The 14,807-nt window shown below is 35.3% G+C and overlaps 1 protein-coding gene across 1 annotated transcript in view; it reads right to left on the bottom strand.

Annotated features, from left to right (window-relative positions):
- Nucleotides 1–14,807, bottom strand: part of adamts16 (ADAM metallopeptidase with thrombospondin type 1 motif 16) — a 112,125-nt gene that overhangs the window by 30,227 nt on the left and 67,091 nt on the right. Inside the window, exons 12-17 of the mRNA XM_031904195.1 lie at nt 14,412–14,560; nt 13,021–13,193; nt 11,959–12,089; nt 10,700–10,823; nt 9,713–9,957; nt 6,052–6,190 (exon numbers count right to left, since the gene is read on the bottom strand). Coding sequence (XP_031760055.1) covers nt 6,052–6,190; nt 9,713–9,957; nt 10,700–10,823; nt 11,959–12,089; nt 13,021–13,193; nt 14,412–14,560 — 961 coding nt within the window. The remainder of the gene's footprint in view (nt 1–6,051; nt 6,191–9,712; nt 9,958–10,699; nt 10,824–11,958; nt 12,090–13,020; nt 13,194–14,411; nt 14,561–14,807) is intronic.

Below are 14,807 nucleotides of genomic sequence, written 5' to 3'. Positions count from 1 at the left end.
CAAGCCCTTAATTCAAACTTTATTGCGGTAGTGCAACGTTTCGGGGCAAAGCAACCCCGAAACCCCAAAGCAACATGCTTGATAAAGGGGTTGCTTTGCCCCGAAACGTTGCACTACTGCAATAAAGTTTGAATTAAGGGCTTGTCCCGTTTGTAGCCTTGAGTACCATTGCATTACTTGACAATTTTTATCAAGTGAGGAAATACAGGGTTATGGGAGATAGCTCTTAGAACAAGTTTATCCAGGGACTGGTCTGATTGCCATCTTGGAGTCAGGAAGAAATTTTTCCCCTCTCTGAGACAAATTAGAGGCTTCAAATGGGTGTTTTTTGCCTTCCTCTGGTTCAACTAGCAATTAGGCAGGTTATACTGTATACAGGCATTAAGTTTGAACTTGATGGATGTGTGTCTTTTTTCAACCAACTTACTGTGTTACTATTTTACTAACATAATTTGCTGTACACTAGCATAATTTATTTATATTAATTTATAGATTACCAAAGCTAAGTTTGGATATTGGGACTCTCTTTTGTATCCTGGGCAAAAAAGAGAACAGAAAGGTTATGGAGCTTGGGTCGATTGGGACTCCTGCCAACAGGTATCCACTCAATTCCTGACACTAACCTTAACTCCTGGCCTGAATTAGAATGCTGCAATATATTATATAGCAGTGCCCTACCTGGCCATACTAGTGTTAAGTCAGCAAAGTTTGTGCCGGAGAGGCCCCCAAGGACAGACACTGGTTTTAATTTATCTTGGTGGCAACAATATAGGTTATGTTAAAACAATAGCAAACTCAGTAAGAACTGTTTAAATTAAAATGTAATGTTTTTAAATGCACTTCAATATTGAGTAATCCGGGGCAGTGCAGAACTTACATTAAATGAGGGCCTTGGCACAAGCTTATATATTTTAGCCAGAAAGTAGTACTAACAAATCAGTTTTAGAAAAATGTACTGAAATGTATTTAAAATGTAAAAAGCTGCTGGTCAATGCAACAGCGTAGGTTAGACGATTTCTCTTTATTTTGTGTACATATTGTAGACAAGTTAATGTATATTGTTCCCAGGGATTTAATGTTTTTTTAATGTTTTTAAATGTACTCCAATATTTAGTACACAGTAGGCAGTGTAGGGCTCGCCTTAAATGAGGTACCTTGACGTGGTACACAAGCGCTTATTCAGTTAAGCCTCCATTTCCCACAATTTCTTGCACCACAGAAGCGTACAAGGTGTAGTGGCAAACACAACTATGCAATTAATGTATATTGGAAAGTTTGTCAGAATTAAGTATAAGTTTGCTTTCATTATGCAACATTTTATATTTGTTTTTAAATAAATTGGGTTTTAAACCCAAATCATGGAAGTCTAACACATTTAACTCTTGAAATACAGCAACTAAATACTTTCTGTTAAAGCAGTGACCCTTTAGATGTTGCTGAGTTACAGCTACAAGCCTCAAACTGTCCGATCATGAGTATAAGAATCTTACTAAAATGTCACATCAAAAATTTACAAGTGAAAGCAGTTAACAGGTAAAGTAAAAAACAATTAACAAAGTGAAAAAAACACTTTAACAAATGGAGTAATTGTGCTAGTTTTTTTTACCATTGAAAATAGTAATAGTAATTTTTTACCATTGAAAATTACTAATTACTTATTACTTTTTTTTTTTAGCTCAAAAACATGTATAGTAATTATTGACTGTTAGATTTTATTTTGTTTAGAGCTCCCAGAAAGGTTTGAGGGCCTCCAGAGGTTTTAAAATTTAGTCTGCACTTTTGCAGACAAAATTAGAGGTCTGGTTGGGTGCAATGATGTCAACTCTGTAGCAGTCTCTTTGAGTAGATACATTTTTGATGTGATGTGATGACTCACCCCCAGGGGTATTCACCAACAGGCATTCTTTTCTGGCATTCCTTAGTATGCTTTATTCCATAAAGAAACCATTTTTCAATTTGCAGAATTTGTACTGGTTACACACTTTAGACAAGCTGTCCTAATGTTACATTAGAAACCTAATGGACAATTTAAGAAGCTTACATATCCAGCTGTTAAAGAGTAATTTGAGCTTCATAAAATAGCCATGAAAAGTGTTTGCCACTCCAGCTGTTGCAAAATGACAACTCTTAGTCTAATGCCTCTGGGTTGTAATTTACATCACCACTGAGCCATTCATTTGTTAATCTCAATGATAGATTCTTCTAAAATTAAATTTTCAGTTCTGACAGATCAACTGCAATCTAATAAGAACACAGCACACTCTGTTAAAACTTCCCCAAGGTGACATATGTAAATGTTCTTTTGGTTAGACAGTAAGGTCAGAAGCGACCAAACTGTCTGAAGAAATATGACTAGTATGTCAGGCTATAACCTAAAAAGAGGAAGATACAGTTAAATAAGGTAATATTGCAAACACACACAGTGTTGTCCCTTCTGCCTTTCCCCAGGACTCTCATAAATAATCTGATAGGCTTCCAGAAAAGTAATAACAAAGCAAATTACTATAATAAATAGTCTGAACATTATATGTAGACATATGTTATATGCACATGTTTTGTGTCTGCTGCACTATTACCTGTCTGTTTATACTGACTGAGTTTGGCACAAGTAATGTTTTTGATCACTAGCCCCTCCCCCAGGCATTATCTACCTTCCCTTAGGTCAAGGTTTCTAAGTTAATTTGTTCTGTACCCTTGAATGGCATCCCAATTCCCCCAAATTTTGTTGAACAAGTCCATAGTGTTGTTTGTAAATAATGAAGTTTTGTGGGATTGGCCAAGTTCTGTTCATTTTGTAGATCTTGTTTAATTTTTCCTGTGCAAGGGTGGAAAACTCTACCCAGATGGAAAAGATTCCCTGCAGAAGCCAATCTTAATAAATTTGGGGTGTAACCAGGCGGGAAGTCTGGGTTAAGCAGATGGGGTTGCGGCTCATATTTAGTCTTCCAATGGTCTTATGCCAGACAGATAATGTATGTATCAAGGTATGTAGCGTGGCCTTATTCAGATCTGGTGGTGGTCGTTTCTTTGCCCAAAACAGGGAGGCTAGGTGTTGGGAATGTATTTGGTTAACATCTATCGTGCCTATTGTGGAGGGGTTAAGATTTACCCAATCCCCCACTTGCTTAACTTGTGCAGCAAGGTAGTAATTCATAAGGTTTGGAAAAGCCATACCTCCCATAGGTTTTGAACCCTACATGGTAGATCTTGGGATTCTGTTTTGTTTCATACCCCATATAAAGTTCATTACTGCGGTTTACATATTTGGGACTGGGATTGGAAGTGTATCAAAGAGATATAGCAATCTGGGTAAAAGGTTCATTTTTATTGAGGCTATTCTACCTATTCAGGAGATAAAATATTTATGCCAGGATTTAATTTCCTGTTTTAACGTTGCTAGCAGGGGATGCAGTTTTGTTTATATAGACAGGTATATTCTCTTGTTAATTTTACTCCAAGATATTTAATAGTGGTTTCAGCCCAGCAGCAAGGAAAATTTAGTTTGAAACGTTTCTGTTGAGTTGCAGGTATCAGGATGGGGAGGGCTTCCATCTTATAGTTGTTTATCTTGTAGCCTCATATATGGCCATATTTCCCTAATAGATTGTTCAGGTTGTGAAGGGAAATTAGAGGCTTTGTGATTGTTAGCAGGACATCATCTGTGTAAAGGCCTAACTTGTATGTCAAGTATAAAAGGCTCTTGCTATACCTTTAGGTGTACATATGTGGCGTTGAGCTGTGTGGATAATTTGTGGGTTCTGCAGTGCTTTCTGGGTTTGTTGGCTTTTTCTTAGTAAATTTGTTTATATTTAGTTAAAAGTGCCTGCTAGAAATCTTCAATAGTAAGTCTTCACTGTCAATAACAAGTCTGGTCTCTGGATCAACTGGCAGGTAGGCAGGTTTCATAATACTTAATATATCTAACAGAATTAACAAAATATATAAATATATGGTCAGTCAATGTTTCTATAAATACATGCTCTTTTCTTAGGGGCACATTTACTAATCCACGAACGCTCCGAATGCGTCCGAACACGTTTTTTTCGTAATGAGCATATTTTCTGCAACTTTTTTGTACCTTGCGTGACTTTTTTGACACTTGCACGACTTTTTCAACGCTTGTGTGACTTTTTCGTATTTGTAGCGCAAAAAAATCTAATCGGTTTTGCCGCTGTTTACAATCATTCGGTCCGAAAATTTTGTGACTTTCGGATCGCCAATACGATATTATCGTGACTAATACGATTTTTTCCGAAGCATTTTCGTGATATTTGCGATCTTCAGAAATTTTTGTTTCCAATCCAAATTTTTCCCATTCGGGATTCGAACTCCTGTTTTGATAAATCTGCCCCTTAGAGATATTAAAATGTGTCTTTCTTGAAAATAAGTGCATTAACGATAATTATCATTATTTTATTTCCAAGCAGTTATTTAACACTAATACTGCACTTAAACTATTTGACTTCACTGAGAACTTTTTCTTCCATCTTGGAATCTGTCCATTATTTTTTTTTACTATGTCCACTCCACACCACTTGTGATACCCTGTAAAAATCATAGAACTATCACCTCCTTTAACTAGGCTGTCATGGTAACCATGTAATAAAATCTTTTATTTTGGCAACCATAACAGCAATGCTGAGGAAGTATTACAGACATTAATTCAACAGCCTTTAGATGTCTCTGTGGTATGTCAGAACTCTACGGCATGCATGCTTTAAGGTAATGGATTTCCAAGTCATTTTGTTGCTATGCAGTAAGCAAAAAAAAATAAAAAATACTATGGTGTGTGTTACAACAAATGTACCCATCTATCCACAACATGCTAAAATGCCCCTTCATCATCATATTGCAAGTTCATAATTTTTGATTGTATGTAGGATGTCCTAAAAAAAGGAACATTAATGTACTGATACACATGTCCTTGGATATATTTATGTGTGTTTTATAATAATCACTGGTTGGAGACTCAAACATCAGGGAAACGTGTGTGCTGAGGCCTAACTGCTCAATGCTTGAAGGAGGAGAAAGAAAGGTAAAAACTAAGTAAGCTTTATCAAAAAGGTCTATGTAAATACAGCCATAAGCACTCACAGAAACACTGCACTGACTTCTCTGTCAAAAGATTTGTTGTGTCTGTTTTCCGGTGCCAGAGACACGCAGCTCTCTCCTCTCTTCTGCTCGCCCCTCCCTCAAGAATGCTAAGAACTCACTCCCCCCCTTAGGAATATAGATCTGAGCCAATCAGCAGGAAGCTTCCTCATAGTCTTACAAACTGAGCATGTACACCGGTCTGGGTCTCTGTGCAGGAGCGAGGCATTATGGGAACTTTCTTTACACAGCTCAGCATTTTTACTTCCTGTTTGGCTTCTGATCATCTGAACAGGTGAAATATGGGGAGACTTAAGGGCACTATTGAGAGAACTGAAGGTATGCCTGCAGCTTGAGATTAACTCTTTATTAGCCTTTCCTTCTCCTTTAAACGGACAGTTTACACACCACTTTTTACAGTGTAGACAGTGATATTCTGAGTGAGTTTCTTTCTATTCTTTATTCTTTTTTCTACACCTAGAAATGTGTAATGTTGTCTGGTTCCATGGTTACTGACACCAACAGCCAAAAAAAAACAGTGATTCAGCAGCTAACCTTTTTTGTAGTTGTTTATATTAATAATAATTCATATTTTTTTTTCATCTCTTATCTTTATATTCAGACCCTCTCCTATTCATCTTACTGTCAGCTATTTAATCCACTGCTTGGGTAAGTGGGACCCCAGCAATTAGATAAAAGTTTACATCAACAATGGAAAGCTATATTACAATATAATAATACAAATAAATAATAAAAGAGCCACAATTAGTTCCCATAAACACACTAAAAGCCTACTATTCCTTTAACTGGAAGTTATATAATGCAACAAAATGCAAAACTTAAGTTTTATTATTTTGGAATTATATTACTTTCAGCTACTTACAGCAGAACATTACAGTTCAAAACGTAAAATAGATTATTATATGACAAAGAATAAACAGTGTTTCTGGTATACCTTACCTCCTCCACAAGAGACAGAACACTCTGATTTAATTATGGCCCATGTATAATTGTGCTTTATAGTTGGCTTTTTGACACTCACTGATTTTGCCATTGAGTATTCCCACGCAATTCCTGGGTTTTTACCTTGAAGAAATATCTAATAAATAAGATAAATGAAAACATTTGATATTCTTTCTTATGTTGAATGTTATCTATGCACTGAATGCTATTATTGCACAGCATTCTACCCCAAGCTCACCCTTCCAGTATGCTTCAGTAAGTTTCTGCAAGACTACATGTAATTAATGGCTACATTATTTTGACTAACTTATTAAAAGTGACTGACATTTATGAGTGAAAACCTTTTTTCAATTTGTGCACTTAAAAATATCAGGGTTTGGGGATTGGTGGGTTTAGTTTCTGTAATAAGTAGACTGCAAGCAAGTGCATATGTAGAAGTTTATTGTAAAATTCTGTTTTTAGAGGACTTGTCAACCTTATATTTTCCTACCATGTATATAAGTTGAGAACATCTTTCCCACCTAAACCACACCATTTGTATTGCATATATCCCCTACATTCACCAGCACCACCCACTATTACATTTTGCTAAACCAGATAGCAGCTTTCACCCAGCAGCCATTTTCCCTCTCATACATCTTCAGTGACATTTACATCTGCAAACAGCACATGTGCGCTGTAAAGTTCATGCAATCAAAAATGCAGGCTTACAAAAAAATGCAGGCTTACACAGGCAGAACATACTTTGATAAAAGTCCTGCTTGGATTGTGCCCTGTAAGGGTTAAACTGAACTCAGGACAGGAGGTTATGAGAAGAAACATGTTTCTCCAGCAGAGGGTACATTTAGTAAAGCCAAGAAATACTGTGCATGCTCAATTAGCTAAGAGTCAAAGTCAGTTCCTAAGGGAGGGGGCTGAGTGGGTTACAGGAGGAGAAGGAATCCCAAGTGATTAAGGGGATGCTGCAGCCTTACTATGACCCGTTGAACAACAGGAGTGGCAGGTATTTAAATAGTTCAAAGATGCTGTTCACTGATTATTTTTTTTTTGTGGAAGAGATTACATGTCCTTTAAAGCTGTGAGAAGGGTAGAAAAGGTTGATAGGTTTGGTAAATGCAGAATAGAAAGGCAAAGCAGTACAAAATACTGGTAAGAGATATAGGTAAGAGATTGGCACGTGTGGACAAAGACAGAAGGAAGTTGTGAAATAATGGTCTGTGGGTATAGAGCAAAATGTAAGGGAGTATAACGTGTGTAGGTAGGTGAGAGAATAGAACATTGGGAAGGAAAATAAATCATATATTATAATAAATAAGTCATATGGTGTGTGGCTAAAATGAAGAGGTAAATAACTTGGTAAAGGATAAAAATATTAGAAAAGCATATGAGATTAGACTATTGTGAAAGGACAATATCAAAGGGAATAGAAGGAAGGATAAAGAGAAAATACAGAAAGAAAAAACATCAAACAAGATGAAGGAAATAAGCCAACTTTAAATGTGGGTTTAGTCTAAAAATTGGTGTGTGGTCTAATGTTTGGCCCTACAGAATAGGAGCTTGAAAAGGAAGTTGGACAACACTGCTTTATAGGGGTTCTTCACCTTTAAAAAACTTTAAGTATGATATAAACATTGATATTCTGAGACAATTTTCAATATGTTTAGCTTTTTGTTCAGTAGCTCTCCAGTTTGCTAAATAAAAATGACAAATAATAAAAAATAACAATTATAATAATTATAAAATTGTAAGCTTACAAATTAATAGTTTTTGGCTGTCGGGGTCAGTGACCCCCATTCAACAGCTAGAAAAATGTAGAAAGCAAATAATTCTAAAAACTATAAAAAATTAATAATGAAGACCAATTGCAAATTGCCTAGAAATAGGACATTCTTTAACATACTAAAAGTTAACTGAAAGGTGAACCACCCCTTTAAGTATAATGTGCTTTACATATGTACATACATGTTAGTGCTAAATAAATATGGTTAAAAACACACAACTGTCAATTCAGTGATATCATATGCTCATTTAAAATTCACACTAAAATTCACACAAGTACATTAGAGGGGATTATAGGCAGTTGGGGGATGTTCTTTTTTCCCATAAAAACAATCAACGCACCAGAGGTCACCCCTTTAGATTAGAGGAACGGAGCTTCCATTTGAAGCAGCATAGGTGGTTTTTCACAGTGAGGGCAGTGAGGTTGTGGAATGCCCTTCCTAGTGATGTGGTAATGGCAGACTCTGTTAATGCCTTTAAGAGGGGCCTGGATGAGTTCTTGATCAATCAGAATATCCAAGGCTATTGTGATACTAATATCTACAGTTAGTACTAGTGGTTGTATTTATAGTTTATGTATGTGAGTGTATAGATTGGTAGGTATGGGTTAGGTGTGCTGGGTTTACTTGGATGGGTTGAACTTGATGGACACTGGTCTTTTTTCAACCCTATGTAACTATGTAACTAATGAACAATATTGTTGTTAGACTTTGCTATTTATTATTGATTTGTGTGACCCTACTACTGTCAAAAATCATTTGGTGCTGTGTTTAGGTTGTTTGTCTTACTGTGTATAACCTAGGCTGTTTGACATTTTCTTAAACCTGTACTGGTGTGCAGTTCAGCCATTCCTCCTTCTTCCCTCTATAGCCTCTTTTTACAGCAGGCAGGCTACATGTTGCTGTGTTTCAGCTAATCATTTGCCTAAACTCCATGGGAGATGTTGATCAGATTTTCTGGGTCAGATTTTATTTGATCTTGTCATGCAATAGCACGCAACACTACAAAATCTGATCTTCATCAGTTGTAATGTAATGTCGGATTGATAAAGTCGATGATGTATTTTGTTCATGGATCTACAGCTGATAGTCAATGTATTTCAATGAGTAAAAAAAGTCTGTCAGACACCATCAAATTTTATCTGGTCAGATGATCTTTTCCAACGTATTGTGTCAGATGACAATCCTAGTTTACAAATCATATTTTTCCATCAGTTTTATTTTAATTAGACCCCTGCAACTACACCCAACTTGTAGGATGCATTTTGTTGATCTGACACCATCTTACAAAATCTCCCATGGAGTTTTGCTCTAATATTTTGTTGCAAACACTCCTGGGATCAGTGCATGTATTGATAAATTGCTGCTTAAATGCTAGCAGCTTTTTTTTTTTTAACTAGCCCTTCCCAGGTCTTGTACTTAAGTATCTGCAATACCTTTACGTAAGGGAATAAATACCTACTTTATTTAATTTGCAAATCTCAGCTGTTTGAATCTAATCATTGTTACCCCTTAACGTTAAAATACCGTTGCCAAATTAATTTAGCAGAATTGTATTCCACTTTTGAATTTTATTTCATTTACCCATAAGTGAGTTGTAAGTGGTAAAATTCATTATATTAAGAAAGGAAATATACATTTATGGTACAATGTTGTTTTATATACAGTTTCTACACTGGTCATTGAATATAATGCTTTTGAAGACTTGCTTGAAAGTGGAATTTGTATTTTGCTGCAACATACTTGATTTTCCATTTATTCCGTTTCATTTCACATTATTGAATAATACTGCATATTGGTGCAAGCTGAAAAAGTGTAAATTGTTCATATTGCATGTTTTTTACGCTTAATAAACTTTTTGGATTGTCATTTATACTTACCTCAACTACTAGTGTTTCATTGATGGGTCCAGCTGTGCTCAGACTTTCTGGATTATTAAATGGTCTCTTGTAGTGAAAAACTGAGCCTGCAAATTTATATTGTCCAGGCCAGTCTACAGTCCAGTGTCCATTGAGGTAGTATTTTTTCTCATTATTTCTTATGGAGATATACGAGGTAGAGATGTTCATTTCATTAATGCGTATACTGCGTGCTCCAGCGGGAATGGTGACTATTGAGTAATACTCTATAATTTAGAAAATAAATAACATTTTGAAGTTACTGGAATCAAAATGCTATAGCTGAGTTACATTTTCAACAAGGTGATGAAAATATAAGAGACTAAAAAAGGCCCACATCAAGTTCAACCTTTTTTGTCTATGTGAACCTTACCTAACTGCTGTTTAGCCAAAAAAAGGAGTCTGAAACCTTTCCAATTTCTTCAGAAGGGGGGAAATAATCCTAAGCCAATCACCCTCTACTGTTATATACTACCTAACTGAGAACTGCATTGCCTGTTAAATGTATGAATAACTGCTAGTTATGTGATTATATCAAAACCAGACTGCTATAAAATAAGGATATGTAATTTTTGATAATGTGTTATTTAAACAAACACATCTTTAATTTAGACTGATAAGCATTTTCTGTGTAGTTGTCAGTATCTTGTTCTTTCAGATGCGTAATAATCGTGAAGGGGTCTGGGGGACAGGGGGGCCCAGACCGTAGGGTCTGTTGCACAGCCACTTTCAGGCAGGAGTAGGAGTGAACAGGAGTTACTGTGCACTGGGCCCTTTTGGGGGTGCGAGGGCCCAGTGACAGAGAGTTATGTCACTGGTCAATACATGTTGATAGCATACACAATATCATTGGCTATTTTATTGTTGAAATATTTATAGTAAGCTGAAGGCATCAGTGTTACAGAAAGATTAGAAACCCTCAACAATTATGAATAATTCTAAGGTACTGTATGTAAGGTATGTACTCACGGTTAGAGTAGTGTTGTTTTGTGTAGTGACTCCTGTAAACCTTACATGTAGAATTATCCCCTTTGCAAACACCGCAGATATCTTGAACTGCATTAGAGCCAAGAAGGTGGTCACATCCAACTGTCTGCCAAAGAGAAAATATAAGTACTGCTCTATAACTTTAAGGGGAACCATCACAGAGATAAAAGAAAAATCAAAGAAAATTCAAAGAGTGGTGAATATTTACTAAATATGTTTTAAAGACTTTTTAATTATTTAAAAATATGATTTAATGATTTTTTAAAATATTTTCAATAATGACTGGCCCAACAGTTTTCTCTCTTGTAAAGAACTTAACCCCAAAGTAATAGAAGGAGCAAGCAAATAAAGGCATGTATCAATGAATAATTTTTTGGTCTGACTGAATGATTCTAGTTCAAACTAGTAGTTTGTAATGACCAGCTGGCAAATACTATGATGGAGTTGGTTTCAGCAAACAAAAAAATTTAAGCTGAGGGAGAACATTTCCACATAGGATGTTGCATATTTTCCATGTGTAAAACTGCAAGCACAAATACAGCATGCTCTTAAAACATACAAATATAAATGATGGTTTCTAAATCATGTGGCATCAAAGTGCATATTTCTGACAACTGTACTGAATGCGGAAAAACACTTGAAAATGAATTGTGAATTGCTATTTATTTATGAACAAAAATATTTCCTGCCCAGAGTTAAGGTGCCATTACATGGGCCAAAAAAAACTTACTAGGGAAAGGACAGCATTAGCTAGTTGATGTTGTCTTCACCCCAATGGCCTGTATTCTTAGCGCTGAGATCCATCAGCTCGATAGTGTTCCCAACACTGACTCTGCCCCCTACAGCTAAACTATGTATGTATGTGTGCAGTTACAGGAATGCAATCCAACTGTCACGTTACATAGGGGGCAGATTTCCGAAAATAAAAAATTTTGGGCCAAAGCCTATGCTGTGTATACAGTGGCTGGAGGATCACATTTATTTTTACTGTGCACATACACAGGATGATAGGAGGCCAAATCAGTGATTTTTACACTGGCAGAAAAATGCTGCTCAAGAAATAATGCCTCCTTAGAAAGAGTCTATAGTTAGAAAAAAGTGAGAAATTCAAGTATCAGTTTAAAAAAATGACAAACTCACGATTCACAACTTTTAACATTACAGAGATGTTGAAATATTAACTTGTTTATATTTATTGAAGCGTCTATATGTATCCAAAATATGTAATCTGTTTTTATTACCTCACAAATCCCATCAATACACACATTATTGCTGTATTCAGAACATGTTGTTCCGTCCTTTACTTTGTTCGATAGTGAAAAGAAGAAGTCAAATCCTTCAGCAATACAATAGAGTTTACAGTATTCATGTTCTACAGGAAAAAAATGTAATTGATTTTTAGAAACGTATTAAAAAATAGTTAGAGAATAAAAATAAAAAAAAAAACTGTGCACTTATGCTGAATATTTTTTGGAGCAGAACAGCAATAGTGCTGATGAAGAATCATCTACAAAAATATCAATGCAATAATTAAAGTTACCTGCCAGACCCCCAATAAATGACAGGGCTGGAGTAAACAATCAATATGACTATGAATCTATGCTACTTCTAGCATGAAGCCTCTTGCATTAAATACATCTTTAGGTAACTTGTTAGCTATTGCAGTGTACATTATGGGCACATTCATTAAAGTACGACAGGTCTGATTACAAAAAAATCGTATTTTTCTAAAGTTTACAACTTTTGCTTATTGACTGCAATATTTTAGTTAATTTGTGCAAGTTTTTTGTACTTTGCGACAATTTGTGCGACAAAATCGTATTTCATATCGTGACTTTCCTTGGGCCAGGTTGGAGCTGCAGAGGATCAAAGTCGAAAGGGTTTTCACACCGTTTCCGATCGTTCGGATGTGAAAATTTTGTGACTAGCGGATCGCCATTTGCAAACAATCATTTCAATACGAAAAATTCGTAAATTTCGGATCGTAAGTATGAAATCTTCATATTCAAATGAACTGAATTTTCAGATTCGTGATTTCGTGATTTGGATTCGTACTTTAATGAATGGGACCCTTAAGTGTATAATACAAGTGTTAGAAGTTCTGTCTCCACCTTGAATATATAAATAATGGGGCTATATAAATAATAATAATAATGATAATAATCATAATATGCAGAATCCAGTGATTTCAGCATGGGGCAGGGTTTCGCACATTTCAGAACAACCAATGCATAAGAAAAAATGTGACATATTTACTTTTGCACAAATTATTAGTTTGCATTAAAAAAAAAAATAATTTCTACCTTCCACTCGTGTGTAGGGCTTCCAGTTGTAGTACCAGCCTCTGAATGGCTTGCTGTTATACTCTGCACACTGCTGGGCTCTAAAATCAATGTTATTTTTGGGACAACTCTGATTGTTGCATAACTTATTTACTCGTGAGGAACCTTCACAGAATTTACCCCCATGAGAAGGCCTATAATGTGAAGCAAATTAAAAGTAATTATAATACAAAAGTCATGTTAAAACTTGATAATTTTGCTGTATCTAAAAAAAAAAAAGGTGTATCTAAAAAAAAAGTAATTTTGTTTTGAATAAAAGCAATTTTGGATTTGAACATTAAGGGGGTTATTTATCAAAATTTGAGTTTGGGAATTATCAAGTTTTTTTTTAATTAAAAAAAAAAACCTTGAATGCACGCTTATTTATTAAAAAACTCAAATCTGCTTAAAAAAATTCTACTCACAATTTTCAATGAGCCGATCAGCTTTCAAAAAAACTCAAAAAACGCATTGCCTTATACACTATGCTAAATTTTTGTAGATATTTTTATATGTTTTGTGCTTAATAAATCTCAAACATTCAAGTTTCTGAAACTCAGATTCAAATATGAATAAGTATGCTCCCAAGTAGGTGTCTTATGATCTGTATAAATATAAAATATCCACAATTAATTGCAAAGAAACACTACTTTGCACAAAGAAAAAAATGTTTGTATCTACATAATCCAAAAAAACAGATATAAAATTATGACATTATGTTATCATGGGTTTTTGCCATCCTCACAAATGCAACAAGTGTTATTTGAAATTTATGCTAGAAAAAGGAGTAAACAAAGAAATAAGCAAAAAGAAATAAAGAAAATGCAATTATAAACTTGAGAAAATGGTATGGAAGAGGCTAAATGAGTTAGTCAATGATACCAGAAAGAGAAGGAAGTGGTACCTAAAGAGAACATGAAGAGAATGAGGGGACAATAGCTGAATAAAGAGAAAAGTACCTTGGAAATGCTAAAGGGCAGGTTGGAAAGAAAGGGTTTATAACATAACATACTTCTTTTTAAGTCTATGGGAAATTTTGTAATTAAATTAAAGAAACAGCACACCACCTTTTTAACATACTGTAGGTTCAATGAATAGGACTTCTGTTTAACATAGTTTTGCCTATGGTACTTTTTTGAGTTAACAGGGTAAACAGGTAGGTTAGCTAAGCTAACATACGAGAAAGGGCAAGATGGGCTTTCAGCAGTGTGAGAGATGTGGTGTCAAGCATTGCACTTATCATAAGACAGTGGCTTATAGTGTATCATCAGAAAGCTAGGCTGGTCTCTCTTACACACACATACACTTAACTGGGAATAATGCAGGGCGATCCTGTGCATTGGTAAAATATAAACAAAAATAAAGTTAATTACCGTGGGTTAGTACATTGACGTTCTTTGTATGAGACTCCTCCTCCACATGTTCTTGAACAAGGTGACCATGTTGACCATTCTGACCACTGACCATCCGTGGCTTTAGGCCCTTCTTCTCCATAATTTACACACTGGCCTCTTCGGCACCACTGTAAGAATAATACAAACTATTATTATCCAACATAATGTAGTACACTTTGACCCAATTACTATTTGAAGTAAGGAATTTCATACAAACTGAAAAGAAATACAAGTTTACTGTTTTAAGCTGTAAGAGCGAATGCCATTTAGGAAGCACAGACAACTAAATGAATAATTGGTATATTACAAACCCTAGTGATGTGTGTCATATTCTGAACAAAAGAAGTGGAACAAAAGTGTCTCTTTGGGTCATTG

Source organism: Xenopus tropicalis, chromosome 6, assembly GCF_000004195.4.
Source record: "Xenopus tropicalis strain Nigerian chromosome 6, UCB_Xtro_10.0, whole genome shotgun sequence".
Taxonomy (NCBI): Eukaryota; Metazoa; Chordata; class Amphibia; order Anura; family Pipidae; genus Xenopus; species Xenopus tropicalis.
The sequence above is the reverse complement of the archived record's forward strand: the minus strand, read 5'-3'. Positions and strand labels throughout refer to the sequence as shown.